Genomic DNA, 26,168 nt, shown 5'->3' on the forward strand with positions numbered 1-26,168 from the left:
AGATGGAAAATGAAACCGAACGGCCTCCCCCAGTGGATGCGATAGGAATGATTCCGAGGCTTGCATTGCATTCTGGTTGACCTGGAAAGCTCCCTGATTTCAGGAAAGAAGTGTCTTCCTTTGGCTTGCTCTCTGGCGCCATGTAGTTACTGTGACCCTAGTGCCAGCCCTAGAAGCCACTGTGGCTCTCTGCTGCAACAAGGAGTGTTGTGGAGGGCTCATCCAGCAATCACCTCTCACATCCATCTTGACCAGAAGGTGCAGACTCACTGGCTCAAGGCAAGGGGTTGGGGCAGAGATGAGCACTGCACAGCTGCAAAGTCTCAGCCTGTCCTTCCGAATACAGTCAAGATGGGGCCTCATTAAGATCACAGAACAATAGACGTGCATATGTGTATATGCCATCCACACGCCGCCTCCCCTCTAGGGGAGCGCTCAGGTGTACACTTGCCATAGCTTGTGGCAACACTTTTGTGTTTCCCGTAATCCATGGCCCCATTCATGAATCCGAAGTTGGTTCCACCGTGGAACATATATACATTGAAGGAGATCTCGGAATTGAAAAATTTCAGCACTGTTTGTTCAACTTCTGTGGAGTGAGAAAATAAGAATTCAGAGAAAGTTGTAAATTAATACAAGACAGGGCTCTGGTGAACTGTTATCCCTCTCAGCCCCATCCCACAGTCAATATAATTACTATTTCATCTCCACTAAAATCCTGACCAGAAAATGGTTGGAATTGACCAGAATTGATCATATCCTGTCAACACGAAAAGGTTATTTCTAAAAATTATTTTTTTCACAATGTTGATATAATTGAACTATCAACCAAATCTGGTAAATAATCGCCCATGTCACCTAAGAGTATAATTTTCATTAAATATTTTGAAATTGTACAAATATTATAGTTGTGCCTTCATGCCTATTCTTACCGGACTGTGTATCTGGGGACATGGACTCAGAGGCTCTCTACTTAGCACCATCTCGAAGAGTGTACACTTACCCTTCGCATCTCTCACCAAGTGCGGCTCTCCCCACGTGTCATACCATCCAACCCAGAATTCCATAACCATTATGGGCTGTTTAGCCTAGAAACAAACCAAATCAAGCACTAAGTCTAAAGAGTCAAAAAGAGAAACTAAAAGAAAGACCAGAAAACAAAGTCCAACAGACGACAACTTGAGAATTCAAGTTCTTTACCACTTCAGTGCTTTCTTCTTTGGGTCCAAAATCCACGACTTTCCCTTGTTCTCACACCTTGTACCTTCCCTCCATCCTCCTTACTGTCTGTTCTTTCCGTGTTCTTCCAGATTTAGGTTCCTTCCTGCTATGCCTGGGGGGGTGGGGCATCCATAATCTCAACTTTGCCCTACTCGTGGCTACTATTAGGAGAGCTGGCTTTGAAGGCTCAGGACCTAACTTCACTTCTTCCCACAGAACTTTAGGTCCAGAAATCACACTGCTAATATACACAGAGCTGAAATTCAAATCCACAACTGAGCCTCACCTATCAGCCAGTAAATTGTGTTGTCTAAGTACAGCATTCAATTTCTCAATATTTTTAATTTTAATCAAATGTATCTATGTTTGTGTCCATTGTAATTATATTTCTACTAAGTTCTTCATTTGTTTGTTTGTTTTTAACATTTTATTAGGGGCTCATACAACTCTTATCACAATCCATACATATACATACATCAATTGCATAAAGCACATCCGTACATTCTTTGCCCTAATCACTCTCAAAGCATTTGCTCTCCACTTAAGCCCTCTGCATCAGGTAAGTTCTTCATTTGTAACAAGTTTCTTCTTTTATATTCCTGTTCAGCAATGGTATTCAACAATTCATACATATTATGTTTTATGGCTTATACACTTTCATTTACATAAAATGCTTATCACATTTAAATTATTAGTACTGATTGAGGAATACCTGGATTAAGTTCAACTACTAACCAAGAGGCACCTCAAAAGACATCCTTGACCCTCCACTCAAGTACTCCTTCAATGCAAGAATACTTTCTTCTATTAAATTGGCATTCTATGATGCTCACCTTCCCGACACAACCGCTGAAGGCAAAGCGGGTAAATAAGCAAATGTGGTGAAGAAAGCTGATGGTGCCCGGCTATCAAAAGATATAGTGTCTGGGGTTTTAAAGGCTTAAAGGTAATAAGCAGCCATCTAGCTCAGAAGCAACAAAGCCCACATGGAAGAAGCACACCAGCCTGTGCAATAACGAGGTGTCAAAGGGATCAGGTATCAGGCATAATCAGAACAAAAAATCTTATCATAGTGAATGAGGGGGGAGTGTGGAGTGGAGACCCAAAGCCCATTTGTAGGCCACTGGACATCCCCTTATAGAAGGATCTCGGGGAGGAGACGGGCCAGTCAGGGTGTGATGAAGCAATGATGAAACATACGACTTTCCCCTAGTTCCTAAATTCTCCCTCTTCCCCCACTATCATGATGCCAATTCTACCTTACAAATCTGGACCTAGACCAGAGGATGTATACTGGTACAGAAAGGGACTGGAAACACAGGGAATCCAGGGCAGATTATCCCTTCAGGATCAGTGGTGAGAGTGGCGATACTGGGAGGGTAGAGAGAGGGTGGGTTGGAAAGGGGGAACCGATTACAAGGATCTACATGTGACCTCCTCCCTGGGGGACAGACAACAGAAAAGTGGGTGAAGGGAGACGTCGGACAGGGCAAGACATGACAAAATAATAATTTATAAATTATCATGAGAGGGGGGAGTGGGGAGTGAGGGGGAAAATGAGGAGCTGATGCCAAGGGCTTAGGTGGAGAGCCAATGTTTTGAGAATGATGAGAGCAATAAATGTGCAAATGTGTTTTACACAATTGATATATGTATGGATTGTGATAAGAGTTGTATAAAATGATTTTTTAAAAGGAAATAAGGTAGAAATAAGGAAATGGAATAAAATGAACCCCTTTGCAAAGGAAAAAAAAAGACAGCCGTGACCATCTTCTTCTGAGAGGTTGCAACCGTGAAAGCCTACGAAGCAGTCCTGTCCTGTACACATAGGCTGCAGCTCTGAGTCAGGATTGATTCAAGAGCAACAAACAACAACATTTATTGTATGCTTACTATGCACTGGAATACTCTTCCAAGTCTTCTATTTAACTTGTTCTACATAACAAAGCATAGCAGATAGGTACCATGTACAATGAAGAAGCTGAGTTTATGCAGTGTATTTAAGTTCACAGGGCTAGGAAGGGCTAGTGCTGGAATTTGAACCCTTGCACGCTACCTCTAGAATCAATCGTCTTAACCATTATACTATTTGGCCTCTTGGTTATAAATTATTTTTTGATGAAAACTAAAATTATCAAAGCAATTCCCAAATGACTGAACTGATGCTTGCCTAAAAACAAGTCATTCTTTTTAAGGTGCCTGCTATAGAAATGGAGTCTGTGGCCACACAGAAATCGTGCACAAAGGAACCCTGGTGACCCAATGGCTAGGTTGCTAGTCAAATGGTTAATGGTTCCAACCCACCAGCTACTCCACACTCCACAGAAACAACAGACCTGACAATCCGCTCCAATAAAGATTATGTCTAAGAAACCCTATGGTATAGCTCTGTTCTGTCATGCAGGGCTGCTGTAAGTTGGCATCAACCCAATGACAGTGACAGGAAGTGAGAGTCAAGCCAATAGCGCACAACAAACTTACAGGTCTATACCTCCATTCACTTCTAGCCTAGCAAAGTCAAGGCCACGAAATAATGTACATTTCTTTTTGTAAAGGTGACACCTCCTTCAAGCAGATAGAACTTTTTATGTGTCTTATCTATTAGGATGTGCAATGACTGGCTTCTCTGGAGAAATAGTATGCATTTTTAAGAATCTTAAACCACACCCCAGGAGACCTACGGTCTGCTGTAATTCATAGTGACAACACTCATCCTATAAAGATGTCATCCAAGGATAGTCACTGCTCACCAAAGCAGGATATAGAACATTCACTTTGTTGATTGTTCTATGACAGTTGACCTTTGTGTCCCCCACAAGACCATGAGTCCGAGTCCCCAGGTCCAGCAACTCAGTCTTTCAAGGTATTTGGTTATATGTAAAATATTTTCATAACTTTGTACCCTGTTTGTTCTACCACATTCATGTATGCATTTGCAGCAAAATAAACATATGCAAATATTTTCTGATAAACTTTTACATATTTATGGGTATGTTTGCACCCTTCCTACCCATTCAGCCTCCATGTCTATCCATGCATCCATTGACAGATAGTCATTATTGCAGTTGTGTGTCTGTTTTCCTCTGTTGTCTTTAACGATTACACTGCCTCCAATGTCTTCCTCTGTCTCCATGATTTTTTGCTGATCTCCCTCTTATTGCATTTTCCCTTTTCTTACACCCAAGTTAACCCATGTCGCTGATCCAGCCCTAAGAATGATCAACCTTTCCATGACTTCTTAAAATACTGGTCTCATACACTATCTGCCCTTTTGTAATTGACTTATTTTTTTCAATACACTGTCCTCCAGGTTCATCCAGGGTATATTTTACATATTTAATACTAATCCTTTGCATTGCATTGTGTGTGTGTACTATATTGTTTTTTAATCCATTCGTCTATTGAAGGGCATTTGAGCTGCTTCATGACTGTTTCATGGAACATGGCTGTGTATAAGTTTCTTTGTGTCAGAGCTCTTATTTCTCTAAGACATAGTCATAATACTGGAGTTGCTGGGTAATACAGATTGGCTACTTTTTAAGGATTTGCCATACCATTTTCCAAAATGGTTGCACCATTTTAACCACCATCAATGTCTGAGTCTTGCCATGCCCTTGCCAGGATTTTTTCTTCTTCTGGTTTTTGAGCTTTTATGTGAGATGATATCTTAATATTGCTCCTTTGTGGTCTTCTTTTTCTCTGACCCTCTACTTTATCAACCATAATGTCCTTTCCCAGGGAATGGTCTCTTCTAAAAACACATTCAAAGTACTTGAGGCCGTTTTGCCATCCTGGCTTCAGAGGAGCATGCTAGCTGTACTTCTTCCAAGACAGATTTGCTTGTTTTTCTGTAGTTCTATGGTACGTGAAATATTCTTTACCAGCAGCATAATTCAAATTCGTTGACACTTCTCTGAGCTTCCTTATTGAGGGTCCAACTTTCCCATGTGGATGAGGCCCAGGCTTGGATCAGAAGCACCTCAGGCATCTTTGCTCCTGAACAATTTCAATTAAGGGCCGGTGCAGCGGATATACCCAGTGCCCTCCTTGAGTGCTGATTCCATGGGCATCAGTTGTGGATCCAAGCAAGACAGAATCTTCAGCAACTTCAGTCTTTTCTCCATTTACCATGATGTTGTCTATTCGTCCAGTTGTGAGGATCGGGATTTTTCGTGGCAGTGGGTTGCAATCCTGAATGCAATACTCAATGCTTCTGTCCTTGATCTTCATCTTCAAGTGCTTCAAACCCTTCTCACTTTCACCAAGCAAGCTTGTGTCACCTGCAGATGGCAGGTTGTTAGTAAACCTTCTTCTAATCCTTATGCCCAGTTCTTTTTCATATAGTCCAGCTTCTTAGCTTCTTTAGTCAGCATGAACAATTATGGTGAGAAGATACAACTCGGATGCACAGTGTTCCTGATTGAAAGTCTTAGAGTGTTTCCTTGTTCAAGTTGAACAAATGTGTTTGGTGCAGGTATAGGTTCCACATGAGTACAACTTTTGAGCTCTTTTCTTAGACCTTCAAATTCATCACTGGAGAAGGTGAAGCCGCTAATGTTTCTTCTAGTTCCTGGGTATATTGGTTATACTCTTCCGAATGTTTTCTCCAGATTGCAATGTAATGTGGCTCTTCCTGCTCACTGGGGTTTGGGTGTGCATCCTCCAAAGAGTACCCTGCTCTCTGTGTGGGTGGGCTCGGTGACATGGAAGTACCAGGCTCTTCAACCAGCTCTTGGTGTATGCTTTCTAGCATGGTCTTGTACTCCTGACGGGCCACCGTCGTCAGCTCAGCCATCTTGTGGAACTGGTCCTGGGCTCCATCGTAGCTGAATATCCCGACCACACTGACAGGAACGGCCCAGAGCTTTGCAGGTGAGAGCAATCACTAATGAAGTGTTCTGCTCACAGGCATAATCAATTATGGTATGCAAAGTGTCATCCAGCCCACCTTTGGATTGTATCTTCTCACAGTTGGGAGAAATAACGACACATTTCAACTTTTTGAGCTTCAGGTGTTTGAGAACTTCTCTTGGCCCCAGTACGAGTTGGCATTTGGTCTTAGCCTTGACTAGATCTTTCTAATACCTAAGGTCTTGGAAATGTCCAGTTATTTTAGAAGATCTATATCTGGCTGCAGTAATCCCTGACCCTCCGGCTGTGAATCTTCAGGAAGCTGGTTGAGTGGTGAGTAAGTGGGGCTCAGCTCTGAATGGCTCTTCTGACCTTTTATCATCTACAAGAGTGGCGAAGATCAATTCTTCTATTTCCCCTGAAGGGCTATCCTGCTGAAAGGACTGGTCATCACCACTGCTTTCTACATCTTGCATGTCAGTTGCAAGACTTTCTTGAAGACGCTTCTGTCGTCCCTTCAAAATAATCCTCCCTTGGGGGCCTCTCTTTCTTCCCTTTCTTCCTCAGCGGGCACTGAGTGCGAGGGTTTGTGAGGGGTTTGCACCTGATGCCAGTGGCGGTTCTTCGTCCTGAGGTTGCTTCTTTGGAAAGAACTGGCACTGCACCAGCTGAGACCACACAGGTTTGGAAGACTGCTTGGCATTCTGGGAATGCTGCTGTTTCTCCAATATTGTGAGTATTCTGCCCAAATGCAACTGAACTGCAATTTCACGCTTCTTTCCACTTTAAAAACAATCATTCTGTTGTTGCTGTTCAGAGTGAAATTTGGTTGGCCCGACTCTGTTTCCTCTTTCAGAAGCAACCGCCAGACTGGGGACTCTTCAGCATCTTCGATCCTTGGTGGCTCTTGAACGGTTAAGACTTCATATTTTGATTCAGATTTTTCCTTTCTTTTTCGTACTCTCTTAAAACTTCATTTTGTTCAAGGTTGCCACCTTGTAAATCTTTGGGCATTTTAGAATCTGCTGATGAAGGAACTGTCTTTAGGCTTTTCATGAAAGTAACATCTTTAGTGGCTGGGGCAGTTCTGTAGACAAAGTCTGCCGCACAACATTACCCATTGGTGTCCAAGATATCTCTCTTGCATATGAAGTAGAACTGTCAGCATCATTATCAGCGACTGATTGGGTTGCATTTCTATTTCTGACCGCTATTTCCCCCTCTGGTAGTACTGCAAGTGGTTGTACTTCTCTCAGGAGAGAGATGTTGGTTGTACGAGAGCGCAAAGAGCCCCATTTGGGTTGTTTTGGCATCTCTAATATGCCATCGTTCTCTGGACCTTGCAGTTCAGGAAAATCCACCCTGGTAAATTCAAACTCAAGTCCGGAGGTAGACCTATTCTTTTCTAAGCATCTGGCTGCAGTCATCCCTGAACCTCCAGCTGGATTTCCTGTCTATACCTCTATGATAGACATCTGATTTACAGCTATTTTCTGCATGAATGTGTCTCTGAGGGGAGCCTTTAGTTGATTTTATAGCAGACGATGTAGTTCTACCAGCTCTTCTATGGTCACCCTTGGGCTCAGCGTACACCTCTTTCTCAAGCAGACCTTTAATTTCTCAAGGGAGAGGACATGTGCGCTCACTTTGAGGCTTAGTGGCTTGTGAATCTTGGTAACAACTGGGCTGACTGTACTCATGCTGGGAACCAGGCACTAACATTTTGTGTAGACTCAACAGTATAAGCAGAATAGGTGTACAGGTCAATAGTTATATCAGAAGATAAATCCTGAGGTGGAAAAGTTGAGGATCCAGAGGCCATCTCTTCCATATACAGGTCAAACTGTAATTAAAATACATTATTGTAAAGTTAAAAATAGTACTTAAATAATTGTTTCTATAAATTAAGAACATAAACAGAACTGAGAGCCCTCAAGAGAGACACAATAAGGAACCATAAAGGGCTAACATATAATCTGGGAGAATATAAAACGGGTAGAAAAGGCACTAAAAATCATGTAAAATTGTAAGGAACATAGCATTGTATGGAAAATGAGAAGAAAGGTAGAAAAAGTGAACAAAACTGGATGAATATAAAATACAAAGAAAGAGAGAGAAATGGACTGAAGGAGATATGGAAAATGGAGGAATTTCTAACTTTAAATTTAAGTTTTGTAAATTTTAAATATATTGAAAGATATAATAAGATTTAATCAATTTCCAATAATAATGATCTATATTTTTCCAACTAACCCTGGCTCTGACCATAAGAAACTATGCTAAGAAAAGTATAATATCATCTTAGACAGAGCTGTCCTCTATGAAGAACTGATGCAAGAGAACTTTAAAATATTAAAAATGAAAACAACACTTTGATTACTAAGGTGTGCCTGGCCCATTTTCAGCCAATCATGACACATGCTATGAAACTGGACAATTTAAGAGGAAAATCAAAGGCTTGGCACATTTGAATGATGGGACTGGCAAAGAATATTGGATATACCACGAACCGTCAGAAAAATAAATAACATGCCTTGGCAGTAGTCCACCTGCATACTCCCTAGAAGTGAATGTGGTGAACCTTCGCTGCACTTACTTTGGGCATCTTATCAGAAGAAATGAAGACCCTCAATGAGACGAATTCACTCAGCGGCTTCAGCCACAGACTCAAACACAGCACTAATTATGAGGATGGGGCATAACTGGGCAATCTTTCCTTTTGTTTTACCTGAGATTGCTCTGAATCAGCGTTGACTCAATGGCACCTCTGAATAACAAAAAAAGATATAACTGAAAGGAGAATTTTTATTGTGGATTCAGAAAGAAGAATGTATCCAAAATGCACTACAAGGAGACAAAAATATGTAAAATAATTAAAGTGACCTAAGGCACATGTAAGAATATCTAACATAACATTAATTGGAGTGTCAGAATGAGAGGAGAGAGGTAATAAAGAAGAAGCAATATTTGAAGAAATAATGGCTAAGAATACATATTCAAGAAGTCTAACAAGTACTGACAACAATAAATACAAATAATAAATAAACAATAGCAGTATCTGCAAATTCTAGTCCAACTGCAAAAAGAGAGAACAAATTATAGTAGGACAAATAGTTTCCTTCATATAGAGCCTTTCCAGCCCTGGGTTTTAGTTCTACCAAGATGATTTGCTAGGTCCTAATCTTACAAAGGAGCCCTGGTGGCACTGTGAAGTAAATATTAGACTGCTAACTACAAGGTTGGTGGTACAAATCCACTAGCAGCTCTGTGAGACAAAGTTGGGGTCAACGGCTTCCACAAAGATTTATAGCTTCCTATGAGTTGGAATCAACTCGATGGCAATGATTTTGGTTTGGGTTAACAGGGACTGGACAATTCTTCATAGTAGACAAAGGAGAACAAAATGACCGCCAAAGGAACAATGGCTAGGGTGACATAAGATTTCTCAAAAGCAACAATGAAGTTAACAACAAAGTGCTGAAAGAAAATAACTACCAAATTAGAATTCCAGAGACAGTGAAATATTATTTAGGAATGGGATTTTAAAAAATAATTTTTCCATGAACATCTCTGTACATGTCCAATGAAGTCTGTGATAGGGTCATATCTTTAACCATACAAGGAAATCCAGCCAATATTACTATTTTTCAAGTTTATGCATCAAGCACTAAAGCTGGTGATGAAGAAATTGAAGATTTTTACCAATATATTCACTCCAAAATGGATAAAATATGCAATCAAGATGCATTAATAATTATTATTGATTAGAATACAAAAGGTGGAAATTCATAGGAAGGAACAGTAGTGGAATTTAATTTATGAATAAAAAAGAAATCATTAAGTGTTCTCATTTCCATCAACAATACTTTTGAAAAACTTTTTATCATGATTTGGGTGAAAGTTTACAGAGCAAATTCATTTTCCATTCAACAATTCATATGTATCTTATTTCATGACATTTTCTGCATTCTCCACAATGTAACAGCACTCTCCCCACTTTCTCTGTGTCTTGTGCTTCTTCATTTTTTCCTTGATGCCTCTGGCCTGGGTATGTCACTGGGTACATGCTACCTGGTCTCATGTGGTGCCTGTCCTCGGGAGTGAACATCTCCTCGTTATTCACCTTATCCTTTAGCTGAAAGTTGATACTGCTGAATGAGTTCAGTTCCAGGAATGAATGCTGTCTAATAGATCCTCCCAGTCTCTATCAGACCAGTAAGCACAGACTTTTTAATTATTTGAATTTTGTCCCACATTTCTCTCCCAATGTTTCCAAGACTGTCTACTGTGATCTCGATCAGAACATATGGTAGTGTAGCAGGACATCATCACGTTCTTTTGGCCTCAGGGTAGTGGAGTGGAGACTTGTGTGGTTCATGAATCCTTTTCATGTTTCATTTATTCATTTATTTCCATGTTTCATTTATTTTCTTCATTCTTCTTTGCTCCATATGTGGAGAGACCAATAGCAGCATTGTAATATTTTCAGTAATAATGCCACTGTTGTTATTTTGAGCCAAGTTTGAATGCATTTTATAATTTAGTAAGTAATGTCAGCAACAAAAATGTCTAGAATCTGGTTTGGGGCAGGGGTGGGAATAAAAATTAAAGAAGTCAAGCATATACTATACTTTTACATTTGTATTTAAAATATCAATGAAAATTAATGGCATCTTTCTTTATAAATAAAATGTCCCCTGTGTTATGACTATACACATTAAACTTTTCTAGAAACAATGATCCTACAGTAGCAGCAAATTGATTGTGTTCTATAGAAGCAACAATGTTCCTCGGAGAAAAGACTATTTCCAGGTCTAGCAATTTTTAAGATGAATGCCTATATAGGTCTGTTTATAAACAAGATGTACCTCAAATTTCAACCAGCCATAGGCCTGTTAATAATGAGGTATATACACAACCTGGTACCAACAATTCTATTTAAGATGTTACATTCACCTGTAGCAATATGACAGCCATTATTGTTATTTATAGAAAGCAATTGAACAATAAAACAGATTCCCCAAAAGGGAAACATCTCCCCTTCCCTAAATTACCCATGTCAAACTACCCGTTCCCTGTATTGGCATGCTATGATTCAGGCCAAATGCCAGGTGTTCTCTTTTTATCTCTACAGCTTCTGGTGACCATCATGATGCTCAAGAGGTCAGCATGCCTTAAGCCTCATTCTCAGTGACTGGAACTCATTGGGTCTCTGCTGCCAATTGCCACTCTACTGACCATGCTTCAGTAGGCCATGCCCCTACTTCCCAGATAAAGTAGCGTGCAACTTCTGTCTGAGGTGTGAAACTCTGGCATGAGGCACACGCAGGCACATTGAGCGTGCATAAGTAAGTATTACAGATATTTTTAGCTCAACTGGCAAGCCTCTATGACAGAGGCATCCAATTCCACTCTGCTATAGGAAGACCCCCTTTACAGGATCTTTGGAAGTAGCCCCTGTATGGGGCACAATCAAGCCTTTACCCTCCACAGAAAAGGTTACAACTCTTTTAGCTCTTCTGGCAAACCTCTGGCTCTAAGGCACTCAGCTCTTGCTCTGTGGGCCAGCAAGTTTTCCACAGCCGCCTTGTTCCATGAGCTAGCAAGCCTACCACCACTGTAACTCACTGTCTTCAGCTCTTTCTTCTGCATCTAGGAGGTTCTCAGCATAGGGATGCTGGAACCTGGGTCCAAAAGATATGCTCTGCTATTGATTCTTCCTGATTGTTGTAAGGTTCCCCCTGAATACCTGTACGATTGCCCCTCAAGTAAGGAAGGCCCTTGTCGATTTCAAGGCATGGCTCTCCCATCAGACCCATGAAATGAACATCACCGTAATAGACAATAATTCACTCAATTTGCATAGTCCCATCTAGACCATGGCTAGAAAAGCAATATTAAAAAGTGATTCATTGCACTGATCCTGAGTAATCCTGAGATACTGTTCTTTGCAAAAGCAAGGAAACTATCAAGAGTGGAAGAGATCATGTTGAAAAAGAATCACCAGCTTGCAGAAACTTTCAGATAGTCAAAAAAGAAGACAATTAAATTTCAAGGACATAATGCTTCAGATACATTAAAAAATCATGAAATCTCTTAAGGTTTAAAATGGTTTAGAGTACAGTCTATGACTACAATACAATTTTTTTTAATGAAGACGGAGGAGCAGGGGATAGGATAGCAGGTAGGCTGGCTGATTCCATACATTTGGAAATTAAGAAATTTACCTCTAAAAGAACTCCTAGATCAAAGAAGAAATCATATTAAATATTAAAAATATTATTGATATTGTGACAAAATTCCAAAATAAAAACCCATAGGTTGTAACTAATGAGAAAGGTATAATGATAAATGCTTATATGAAACAAACAAGCAGTAGAATTGAAAAAAAAAGAAAGGGGGGGAAAAAAAGCATGTTTGTGGAGCAAGAAACTTTGTAACACCCTGTCTAAACAAATTTTCAAAATAAAGTGAAAACTAAAAAACCTAAGTTCTAAATCTCTCAAGGAAAAGAGAAGCCCCGTCCAGAGACAGCCTGGTATTTCAAAGGAAGGAAGTCTCAAGAAACCAAAATATAGCCAGAGATTCTTGACTGCCCCCACAGGGCACTGGTGGAACTTCCCCTTCCTCCAGGGATCTGGGCCTCGGCAGAGAGGACGGGGCTGATTCATCATTTGTCACACAGGCCTCAACACTGGCACTGAGACTAACAACCAGAGACCAGTGACATTTCTTCCCCAACACACTTGGGGGGAGAGGGCAAGACTATGCTGGGATGGGTGAATGTGATTGAGCCCATGAGGGAAAAGTCACTTGCTCCCTGCAACCCCCAGACTGAGAGAGATGCAGCCCACATATCATAATGCCCCCCTGGAACTTGAGGATGGATCTGGCCCCACAGAGGACTATGGCACACATTTGCTGACATACCTAGGGGATGAACCCACTCAGGGGAAAAGCAAGATTAGGTAAACCTACATTGAGAAAAAACTGATGTGGGAGAACTTGAATCTCAATTCTCCTTGGCTCCATTGTTTAAAGAGATATAGCCCACTTGACCAACTCATGGTAGAAGGGAATTAATTTAAAGAGACACGAAGCCCTTGTGGTAGTTACATAATCTGGTGTCATCTTATGAAGGGGTAGAGTGTACCCTGTTAATCAGGCTGCAGCTTGATGACCGCTTTTGGAGGCACCACAGAGATAAATAGCTCACTGGAGGCCATATACAGACAGTCTCTGCTTCATCTTCTTGCTGACAAGATACATAAAGCTGTGCTAGAGGCCTGAAGCTGGTGGAGCCACATGGAGACTCCTGCCAGCATGGAGATGTTTCCCCTGCCACTGGATCCACAAAACTTTCCACTCACTGGCCTGTGGTCTTCTGGCATTTGGCATAATTGCATGTGTTTCGTGAGTCTGAAGAGGACTTTATAGATTGGTAATGGACATATAGGCTAATATCAGACTTATGGCCTTGGTCTGAATGGATCTGGGATGTTTTCTCAATCTACAATTGCTCTTTTAAATAAAGCTCTTTCTTATACACATATAAGTGTCTATGAATTTGTTTTTCTAGTCAACCTGGACTAACACAGCCCTGCTCTACTATTCAGTTAGTGAAAACAACTCAAGTGACTGAGCTAAGTGGTCTACATATTGTCTTTTTTCTCCTTTTATGACAGCTGTATTGGTAATTAGTAGACACTTCCTGAATAATGCAGGAGCTGATCTGGAGATAGTTTTCAATGTTTTCCTGCCATCAACCCATCAGAATAGGTTATAACCACACAACCTTGACTCTTCCATAACTACAGCAAGTACACGAAAAGTGCTATTCATTCCAGAGACAGATACAAAAATAACGCCATGTCTCAGAAACAAAAGCCAATCTCTGTGTACATGAGAAACAGAAAAGATGGCATCATCAAGTCGACTACAGGCAGAATTAGATCTAGAAGATGTCACAGATAATGATAAAACATTAGATCTGCCTATATAGGAGTTTAGAAGAATAGTTTCCAGTTGCTTCACATAAATGGAATTAAAAATTGTCAGAAACACGGAAAGAAACAGAAGAGAAGATAAAAGAAGTCAAGAAAGTACGACAAGAACAATCTGACAAAATGAAATAATAACTAGGAGTAATTCAACAATTTCAAATAGAAATACAAAAGGCAAACACTAGGTATTAGAGCTGAATAACATTTTGAAAAAAGAGGGGAGTGGGAGAATGAAACAATAGAAATATGAATTTGTGATCTCAAAGATAAATTTCTTGAGACCAAAATACAAGAAGGTCAATCTATTAAAAATATTTTAGGAAAACCTAAAACTTCTATGGGACACTAACAACTTATAGTGGATAAACATCCCAGAACAGAAATAAGAAAAATAAGTACAGTTATAAGTCCAAGAAATAGTCAAAGAGAACATTTCTAATATTATGACAGAACAGAGATAGCCATTCAAGGGACCCAGAGGGTCCCAGAGAAAATAGACCCCAAAAGAAAATCACTACAACACATCATATTTAAATTTCTAGCATATAAACTTTCTTTGATGGTAGAAAGAATTCTGAGAGCTTGTGTGTGTGTGTGTGTGTGTGTGTGTGCGCTGAATTACCTATAAAGGAAAAACAATAATAATAAACCCAGATTTTTCATTGGAAACAATGCAGGCAAGAATGTAATGGATCAAAATATACAAAACCTTGACCAAAAAAAACAAACAGCTGTAGCTCAATAGCCCTATATCCAGCAAAATTAACCTTCAAACATGAGGAAGAAATGAAGATATTTTCAGACAAAGAAAAACTAAAGGAATTTGTCAAAACAAATAGCAAAAATGCTAAAGGGAGTTCTTTGAACAAAGAATCAACAACAATGACAAACAGAAACTTAAAATCATACAAGACTCCATTATTGAGACAGAGTCCTACTTAAGTAAGATACAACCTGATTCACATGAGTCAAAATAGGAAACCACAGATAACATTCCACAATAAAACAACAATTACATTATAGAAGGAACATAGTAGCTACCCAATAGACAAAATCCGATAATTTGTCAACAACAACAAGCTGTCTTAAACTTGGAGAGAAAATAATAAAAACAACTAACTCCAAAAATGCTGAAACGTCAAGAAAATTAAAAAGAAGAAAACCATAAAATCTTATTAAATGGTAAGATAAAATTTACAAAACAAAGAAAATCCATAAACAAAAGGAAATCAACACAGAAAAGTATAAATGAATGAGGAAACCAATAACACCACACACACAAATTTGAAGATGACAGCAATAAAACCATACTTAATAACAGCATTGAATGTAAATGGAAAAATCTCAACAGTTAAGAGATAAAGACTAGCAGCAGGGATAGAAAGCAAGAGCCATGAATACACTGCTTACAAGGAACAACCCTCAGCTATAAAGACAAAGCAAAAAGAAAGGATGGAAAAAATCCATCAAGTCAATGGCAACCAAAAAAAACAGGAAGGGAGTCACTTTTACTTTCTGACAAAACAGACATTAAAGTAAAAGCCATCATGGGAGACAAAGAATGCCTTTATATACTAATGAAAGTCACAATCAAACAAGAAGATATAATCTCATGAAATTTCTCTGCATTTAATGAGAGACCCTCAAAAGACATTAATCAAACTCTTATTGAACTGAAGGGACAGATAACAATTTAATTATAGTAGTAGATTCTCATGCATCATTTCCAGCAATGGCAGGTCAACTGGAAAGAAAAATCAACAAAGATACAGAAAAACTAAATAACATGATTGACCAATTTGATCTCTTAGACATAAAACAGTTCATCCCATGATAGCATACTATACATCTTTTCTCCAGTGCTTTTCTCCAATACTTTAGATCAAGTAAGTTCACAACCAAACATCAGTAAATTTAAGAACATCATGATATTACAAATGATCTTTGCAGATCACAGTGCTATAAAATTAAACATCAACGAGAAGATCAAGCAAAAAATGAATCAATTGCTTGGAAATTTAAAATTCCTAGAAATAAATAAGAATCAAAATACAGCATACTAAGAATTTGGGGATAGAGCAAAAGCAATTTTCAGAGGGCAATTTACACCAACAAGCACTCACATTGAAAAAGGAAAGAACTAAAACACACATCTTAGCACAGTATCTGCAACAAGTAACATGACCAGCAGAACAAGCCCTCAACTACTAGAGGAAAAGAAATAATAAAGCTCTGAGAATAAAATAAATGAATCTGAGAATAAAAAATATTAAAAAATCAGCAAGATAAATTGGCTCTTCAAAATGATCAACAATATTATCAAACTACTGGAAAATCTAAAAATGAAGGAAAAGCAAATACTACAAATAATAAATGAAATGAGCAACATCACAACGGAAACGGCCAATATTAAAAAGATACTTAAACATTGTGAAAAACTGTATTCCAAGACATTATCTACTTAAATTAGCACAGATTAATGTGCTAATCGACCAATAACACAATAAGAAATATATCTTGTCTTTGAAAAACTCCTGACATCAAAAAGTCCTAGACCAGATTATTTTAATGGGGAATTCTACCAAACATTTAGAGAAGAGTTCAAATGAATTCTAAACAAACTATTCTAGAATATATAAAAGGATAAAATACTACCAAACTCATTTTATAAAGCAAGTATAATGCTGATAGCCAAACAGGCAAAAGCATTACCAGAATAGAAAACTGTAGATCAATATCCTTATGAACATAGATGCTAAAAAAATTTTTTTTAATCTTAGAAACAGAATTCAACAAAACATTCTTTAAAATACATAATAATCAACTAAGTCCACCTGGAGGAAGCACACCAGCCTGTGTCATCCAAAGAATGTAAATATAAAATCCAAATCTTAAGGAGGGATTGGCATCAGAGCTTAAATTGTGAACACCTAATTTGCAGAAAGCAAATGAATGACAGTAGAAGTCCAACATCATTTGCAGGGCCCACACAGAGATTTTGCCTCCAGTGACTCCTCTCCAATCATAGTTGAGGACTATGAATAGCTCTGCTATTAGACAGAGAGCTTTGTAAAATGGATGATGGCAGACAGTTAGGTCCATATGCCAACCTTGTGGTTAGCAGCCCAATGTGGTTATGTAACCACCAGGGTTCCTGAAAAAACTCGTACAACAAACACTATAAAAACACTTCTACAAGAAACCAAAACTGACTTACATAAATGTGCCATGTTCATGGGTAGGAAGATTTAATATAGTGAAAATGTAGTATTACCACATGTTGTTTTTAGGTGCCATTGAGTTGATTCCAATCCATAGCAACCTGGTACTGGGCCATCAGGTACAATAGAAAAAAATGCTACCTTGTACTGTCCATCCTCACAATTGTTATAATTGAGCCCAGTGTTTTCCCTATTGTGTCAATACATCTTTTCATCACTTCATCAATACATTTTTATGTGTTTGTTTGTTTTGTTGCCCTTCTACTTTGCCAAGCATGATGTTCTGTTCTAAAGACCACTTCCTACTGACACTATGTTCAACCGACATGAGGAGTCTTGCACTCCTTGCTTCTAAAGAGCTTTGTGATTGTACTTTTGCCAAGACCGATGTGTTTGTTCTTTTGACAATTGATGATACTTTTAGTACTTCCCATCCACACATTAAAGTGCAACTTTCATATGCATATGAGGTGATTGAAAATAGCATTATTCCGGATCAGGCACACCTTCCTCCTCAACATGACATCTTTGCTCTTCAAAACTGAAAAGAGATCTTGACTACTATGTCCATGATCACTGATTGTGGATACAAGCAAGACAAAATCTTTGGCAACTTCCATTTTCTCTCCATTTATCATGTTACCTATTGGAACAGTCATTAGTGAGAATTTGGGTTTTCTTTACAATAAGGTTTAATTCACGCTGAAGGCTATACTCCTTGATCTTCATCAACAAGTGCTTCAAGTGATCATCATTTTCAGTGAGCAAATTGGTATCATCTGCATATCTCGGGTTGTTAATAAGTTTTCCTCAAATCTTGATGCCAAGTTCTTCTTCACATAGTTCAGCTTCTCAGATTATTTGTTCAGCGTACAGATTGAATAAGTGTAGTGAGAAGATAAAACTCTGACACATACTTTTCCTGATTATAAACCATGCAGCTCTCCCTTGTTCTGTTCAAAGGCCTTCTTGCTGGTTTATATACAGGTTCTGCAAGAGCACAATGTAGTATTCTGGAATTCCCTATCTTTCCAGTGTTATTCATTGTTGATTATGATCTACATAATTAAATGCATCTGTATAATCAATAAAACACAAGTAGTAAACATTTTTCTGGTATTCCCTGATCTGAGTCAAGATCCATCTGACATCACCAATAATACCCTTTGCCCCATATCCTTTTCTGAATCTTCTATAAAACAAATAAACTTCCTAGAAAAACACAAAAATAGCTCAAAAGGAAATAGATAGATGTGCTTTCAATTCAGATATTATAAAGTTGGAAAGAAGATAAACCCCATCTTTAAAGCAAAGTCAAAGTGATGGAAATTTCCAATCAATGATTTTACTTTACTTTTCATCTAACTAAATTCTAATCACCTAAATCTCAGAAAAGCTGGTTGTTGTTGCTGGTTCCATAGAGCTGGTTCCCACCCATAAGGATAACAGGACAATACACCACCCAGTCCTGGTTCCTTTGCTGGAGCCCATTGTTGCAGCCACTGTGTCAATCCTTTTCATTCTTCCACTGTCCTTTTACTTTACCAATCATGACGTTGGTCTGTCCTGACTAGAAGAAGAACTTGGCTACCCACTTAAGAGGAAGTAGCCACTTAAAACCTTGTGCATAGCATGGGAGCATTGTTAGATATTGAAGGCCTAGTGAATGGAAGCAGAACACTATCAGAGACGGTGCCTGAAGATGGCCCCGTTGGGCCAGAAAGCACTTGAAAGATGACTGAGGAGCTGCCTTTTCAAAGTAGAGTTGACCGAGGTGATGTGAACGGAATAAAGCCTGTGGAAGTAGAGGCTTAAAGATCGTCATGTGCTGACGGGGCGCAGCTCAAGGTAGAAGAAACAGCTGCAAAAAGTCTACTAAGAATAAGTAAAATTCATACCAAATAGCGATTAACAATGATCTTTACTTGGTAACTAACAAGGAAATATGTTCAAAGCTGCATTTTCTTAAAGTTTCTGTACTAAAATGTAGACAAACTGGACTACACAAATATTGAAAGTTCAGAATTCCTTAATTTTTTATTCCTGGTACCACTACCCAAACTTACCTGACACAATGAAATGAAAAGGAAAACTGCAGAAGATAAAGGACATCAGGAATGTCCACCTACTTGACTCTCGGTTGCGTTAATCAGTAGCTGCACGTTTTGCAGCTGTGGCGATGGGCGTCCTGAACAAGAAGGGGCTTCCTGTTTGGGCGCAGTAGCTTTCTCACTGTGGATGATTGCTCCTTCTGTGGCAGATCTTTACAGCACCCCTAATGCATCGTCTTTAAGAATGTGTTTCAGATATGCTTTCGTCTTAGCTTGGCTAAGAGTCCTAGCTGGGTTCAGAAAGCACACGTTGACTCTGGTCACATTTGAAGTGCTCCCACATGTTAGTTGAGTGTAACTCTCTGCTGTCCCCTGCTTCAATTCTCGGAGGAGGTAGTGCAATTATTTTACCCTTTCTTAATTTAAAAACAATTCTTAAATAAACTTCAAGGTAGCAGACCACTAAGACTGCTGTCCCCAAGCAAATTAGTGGCAATCTTTAAAAAAAACATTCTTTTTGAAGAACAAAAGGCATAACGTATCTTCAGTTTTTCCTTTGGTTTAATTTTTTTTCAATTGATATAAGATTGCAGAGCAAGAGAATAAATAACATGCATCGTTGAACCCTTTTAAAAAGTGGTGGGGGGGAGGAAAACTGCTAAAGCCTGAGTGAACTAGCAAGAAAGTTTGTGCAGATGCTATAGGGCAGCTTTCTATCTCAAGCAGTTTTTCCACGAATCCTAACAGATGTTCACAGGAACATTGAGGAGAATTCTGACTAAGTTCCCTTTTTGTTCTGACTAGGGATGCAAAGCAGCAGCCACTGGAGAATCTCCTTGCACACACATCTCTCCCTCCTCTTCTGGGAAACAAAAGCCTGAATCTGCCGCACGATGAGCAAGGAAAGCCACAACTTTAGGACACTGGTAGAAACGCACTGCCCCCTGGGAAAAGTGAGAAAGAACGAGCTATCCTGGTGGGAGGAGTATAAATCCTCGCGAGGCCCAGGGACGTGAAAGCATTTACTAAGGTCACATTCTTTAGGTTCAGGGTACCTAACCTACTAAGAGGGCAGCTTAATCATGCAATCAAAGAATGCCTTTTTCTCCCTCACCATTAGGCTAACAATCAGTGTAGGTGTGTGAATAAAAGTGGGATATAACTGGAAGGGCTGTGGTAGACAGATTATCTTTGGGGCAAAATACAAAGTGAAGACACAAAGCCAAGGGAGCTAAAGACATACACAAAAATAACTTTTTCCAGGTGACGCCTCTTCTAGACACAAGACATTCCTGGAAGATTTTGAACTATGTGGCTTACTAAGCATACCATAGCAACAACAAACCACAAAGTCAGCCCAACTCCTAGTTAGATTAACAAAAACGATCTACACCAAAGGTCTATCTCAAGAAAAAGCATGCCTATCTCTAGTATCTATGTTCTATACACAATATTCAGCTTCAATAAAAGAATTATTAGATATATAAAGAGGCAAAAAAGAAAGAAAAGCATGGACACAACAAAGCCATCATCAAACCCAAACTCAGACAGGACATAGATGTTAGCATGATCAGACAGGGAATTTTAAATAGCTTATCAACATGTTGAGGGTTGTAACAGTAGACTACGTAAAAGATCAGATGGGTAATTTTAGCATAGTGATGGAAACTATTATTAAAGAATCAAATGCAAATGTTAGAAATAAAATTCTAAAGATAATAAAAGCCACCATAGTAGAAATTAATTTCTTCAATGAGTTCATCAGGGGACTCTACAGAGCTAAGGAAATAATCAGTGAACTTAAAAAGTAATAATAAAAATTAGAGAAATCAACCAAGCTGAAAACTAAAGAGGAAAAGAACATTTTAATGGGGGAAGCAATATACAAGAAATCTATGTCAAATGTGTAGAAGGATGTCCAAGGGTTTACAGAACATCGGCCCCTTAAACAGGGTGTGAGAGGACAAAGGACACTGCCATTAATAGTATGATTGGAGTCACATTAATGCATCAGATTTACAGGTGGAAATAAAGAAGTGGGAATGGGACCATGATTGGGACACATACAATCTACTCGACGGAGGAATTTACAAAATTGGTTTAGGACTCACCAAGCACAGCAGACAGGACATGGCTCATAGCCACTCAACCCCAGCACCCTAATTCCTTTTTTACCCCCTAACGCTAACACTAACCATAATACTAATGCTAACCCTAACACAAACCCTAACTCTAACCCTTAACGCCTAAACCTTACCACAGGTGCTATCACTTAATCCCTAACCTAACTCTAACCTTAACCCAACCCTAACCTTAACCCTAACTGTAATTCTAACCCTTAACGCCTAAACCTTATCACAGGTGCTGTCACTTAATCCGTAACCTAACTCTAACCTTAACCCAACCCTAACTTAACCCTAACTGTAATTCTAACCCTCAACTCCTAATCCTTAACACAGGTTCTATCACTTGACCCAGAACCTAACCCTAACCTCGGCCATAAATCTAACACAAACCCTAACCCAAGCCTAAATCTAACACAAACCCTAACCCTAACCCTAAATATAACACCACCCCTAACCATAACCCTAAGCCTAAATATAACACAAACCATAATCATAAACCTAAGCCTAAACGTGACACAAACTCTAACCCTAACTCAAATGCTAACTTTAACCTGTAACTATGTTTTAATAATTTTATTGGGGGCTCTTACAACTATCATAATCCATACATACATACATTTTGTCAAGCACATTTGTACATATGTTGCCATAATCATTTTCAAAACAATTCTTTCTACTTGAACCCTTGATATTAGCTCCTCATTTCCCTCCCCCCCAACTCATGAACACTTGATGATTCATAAATTTTTCCCCCCATGTCTTACACCAACCACTGTCTCCCTTCACCCATTTTTCTGTTGTCCATCCCCCTAGGAAGGGGTTATATGTAGATCACAGTGATCGGTTCCCCCTTCCTCCCCCCACCTTCCCCTTCCCCTGTGGTATCTCTATTCTCATTATTGGCCCTGAGAGGTTTATCTGTCCTGGATTCCCTGTGTTGCTGTACGGAGCTGCGTGTCTCCCCACCCTGGATTTTAGCCATGAATTTACTCTCGCCATACAAACTGCCCAGAGGTTTTTCTGCCCTTTGTTCCTTTCCCGCCAGAGGGTGGCTGCCCTGACCCTTGTTAGGATTGGTGATCTTTCACTAGCAGCTGCTGTGCTCATTGGTCAATATATGTCTGCTGGCATCTCCCCTCAGGCTCACCAGGATTGCTTCATTAGCATACTTACCTGTTTGATCAGTTGCCTGTCATCCCTTCCTTGTTTGGAGATGCACTATTGGCTACCTCAGCTGTCCCTTATTTTACATGTGACGTAATGGTGCCAGCCCCTCGCTGGCTATTTAATCCTCTGCTCTCAACTCAATAAATGAGGCTTGATCAGATTCCTGTCTTGCCTGCATTTCTCGCGCCCTTGCCCATCTTCATTCCCAGTCCCTCTTTCAGGTCCACGTTGTAAATGTCCTGCGGGCCAGGACATGTTGCAAGCTCTTATCTGTAGTAGTGTACATGCTCAGATCTAATCAGATTTGTAAGGTAGAATTGGGGTTATGACAGTGGGGCGGGAAGAAGCATTAAAGAACTAGAGGAAAGTTGTATGTTTCATTGGTGCTATACTGCAGCCTGACTGACTCATCTCTTCCTTGTGACCCTTCTGTAAGGGAATGTTCAATTGTCTACAGAAGGGCTTTAGGTTTCCACTCCATGCTTCCCCCACCCCCACCTCATTCCCATTGATAATGATTTTGTGTTCTAGGTCTTTGGTGCCTTATACCTGATCCCATCAACACCTTGTAATCACACAGGCTAGTGTGCTTCTTCCATGTGGGCTTTGTTGCTTCTCAGCTAGATAGCCTCTTGTTTATATTCAAGCCTTTAAGACCCCAGGCACTACATCTTTTGATACCCAGGCACCATCAGCTTTTTTTCACTACATTTGCTTATGCACCCATTTGTCTGCAACAATCATGTCGGGAAGGCAGCACCCTAATTTTTATGAAGGGTAACCTATGCAAATTCCTAAGGAATAGGCTGCCCCATCCCTGAGACAAGGCCATTCACACCCCCAGTAAAATGGTCAGAAAGAACTAAATGGAAGTTGAATTCATGTGGAGATTATAAATGGATTTAGGATTTCCACTTGAAATTTAGTACTGAGAAATGTAAGTGCTAATACACAAGAAAGAGGTGCATTGCACAATAAAAAGGGGTAACTTCCCCCCAAATACCAATATTAGATATTGTAATAATATCAATTAACTGACTAATATTCTCAATTATGTTAACTTAACAAAATTTGTGAACAAATTATCAGACTAGAAAAGCATATTTAGGAGTCTCGGCATATATAAATGAATAGAAATCATATAAAGTATGTTCTTTGATCTTAATTTTAAACTAGAAACCAATAGAATAGCTTCCAGAAAATCCACAAAAGTTTCAGAAATTAAATAAGCAACTTCTGATGAGATTTTAAAAAGAAGTCTCAAGGGAAATTTAGAAATCTTTCAAATTAATCAAAATTAAACTGCAGCATATCAAAATAGAGAATTAACAGAAGCTGTGTATACAGGGAAGTTTATAGGAGCAAATAATTATATTGGAAGAGGGATATATTAAATAATTAACTTAAGATTCCATCAGAGAGAGGGGTGAAAGAGCAATAGAGGAAGTAGTGCAAATTCAATCCAGAGTAAGCAAGAGGTAGAATATAATAAATATCAGAAGAGAAATAAATAAAACTGTCACAGAAATACAATTAGGGTGGGGGGGGGGAACCAAAGGTTAACTCACTGAAAAGATCAATAAACTTGATAAGGTCCTAGCCATAGTGATCAAGATTTTAAAAAGGACAACACAATTATTAATATCAGGAGTAAAAAAAAGATGTATCACTACTAACACCAAAAAACATTAAAAGGATAACAAAAAATACTAAAAATCTATGCTTATGAATTCTAAAAATTAGTTGAAATAAAATAAAGAATTCCTACCAAAGACACCAACTACCAAAACTCACTTGGGAAGAAACAGACAACCTGGGAGGTCCTATAACTAGTAGAGAAATTGGATTTCTAGTTTAAACTTGTAAAAAAAGGAAAGTTTCCGGTACAAATGGGTTCACTGGTTGGTTTACCAGGCATTTAACAAATAATAAAAAATATATACATAATCTCATCCAGAAAATATAAATAGAATATTTTTCAAACCTATTTCTATGATCAAACAAAGAGATTTCAAGAAGAAAAAATAGCAATGTTAATTTCTCATGAAAATAGAAACCCTCAATAAAATATGAAAATGCTGAATCCAGTAATCTGTTAAAAGATTTTATGGATTAAAAAGTGAAATCCAGTCTTCAAAATGTAAGGACAAATCAAATCCCCACTTTCCCACTTTTCCATCATTTCCGATAACAGCCATTCACTCAGCAGTACTTTTTGCTCCCTGGCTCAGGTCACCTGCAGCTAGACCAGATTTCACAAGTTTATAAAGACAGCAACCTTCAGACTACCAAACAGAGAGTGTGGGTGCCTGCCGGCCACCAGCGCAGAAGCCCACACAACATCATTCTTTCTCACCTATTGTCTGTAGTGGACTTTCCCACTACCCCTTCAGTCTATTGGCTGCAAGCTAATGGGCTTACCCTGAGCTCCCTCACTTTCTCCTGCTACCTTTCAATATTCCTTTAGGCTCAGTAATTCACTGGAAAGACTTAAAGAACTGAAAAAATGCTGAACTTACAATTACAGATTTAGTCTAATCAAAGGCTATAAATCCTGATCAGCATAAGGAAGAAATGCATGGGATGAGCTTCCATCTCCCAAAGGGGGATGCTACCCTTCCACATGGATCAATATTGTTCACCAACCAAGAAGCTCCTGGAGCTTCCATGACCAAACCCTGTATTGGTCTCACTGCATAGTCCTGATAGGGTCCTTATTACATATTCATGATGGGAAACCTTTGCATATGCATGACTGAATCATGCTCCATCCCTTTCCTTGAGGTCAGTTGATGACACACCAGCCTGTATTCATTAGCATAGATTCTCTAGTGCAGTTAATGGCAAATGAAGTTAAGTTAAAAATAAATCTAATGGTATTAAAGTTAGATTTCAATAAAGATTTTTTTAATGAAAGGAGAAAAAGAAAACAAAGAGGTTTTTTTTTAATTTAAGGTTTTAGTGAAGGAATTCAAAACTAGAGACAGGCACAGCCCATCTGTAGAAAAGAAAGAGGAAAAGAAAAATGCTGAACCAGTTCTCGAACTACAACTTTGAAGTGGGGTGTCAGACCGAGGAGACAGTACTGGAGAAAATGCTGAGCAAAAGCAGGAATTTCAGGAAGTCTTTTAGAAGGGAGTAAGAAGAGGATTGTGGGCTGAAGGTAGAATTGAAGACATGGGTCAGGCCACACCAGGCTTTTAGCCAATGCAGCAGTTCAGAAGATGCTCCCAGGCACACAAGAAAGCAGCCGTGTGAAAGCAGAGAGCACCGTGGCATGTCGAGCACGGATTTAGCTGTCATGTGATAAAGAATATAATCCTGAAGCTTGGACATGGTTCATGGACTGGGATTTGTTCATGCTGCCACTGTCACTGAGAGCAAACTAGGGGCTGCGAAACCAATGTTGGCGGAAGACATCAAGGAACAAGACTCATTCATTCGGACAGTTTGAACAAACTGACTGAACGAAGCTGATCCCGCAAATACTGGAGATGAGTCCTCCGTACGAAGTGCACAGTCCGTGAC

General features: G+C 39.2%; 1 protein-coding gene and 1 pseudogene across 1 annotated transcript in view; both read right to left on the bottom strand.

The window, feature by feature from the left end:
* GLB1L3 (galactosidase beta 1 like 3) overlaps positions 1 to 26,168 on the bottom strand; it is a 55,086-nt gene that overhangs the window by 11,893 nt on the left and 17,025 nt on the right. Inside the window, exons 9-10 of the mRNA XM_075527991.1 lie at positions 1,004 to 1,088; positions 452 to 589 (exon numbers count right to left, since the gene is read on the bottom strand). Coding sequence (XP_075384106.1) covers positions 452 to 589; positions 1,004 to 1,088 — 223 coding nt within the window. The remainder of the gene's footprint in view (positions 1 to 451; positions 590 to 1,003; positions 1,089 to 26,168) is intronic.
* LOC142422223 (selenocysteine insertion sequence-binding protein 2 pseudogene) lies at positions 5,735 to 8,677 on the bottom strand (annotated as a pseudogene).

Source organism: Tenrec ecaudatus, chromosome 12, assembly GCF_050624435.1.
Source record: "Tenrec ecaudatus isolate mTenEca1 chromosome 12, mTenEca1.hap1, whole genome shotgun sequence".
Classification (NCBI taxonomy): Eukaryota; Metazoa; Chordata; class Mammalia; order Afrosoricida; family Tenrecidae; genus Tenrec; species Tenrec ecaudatus.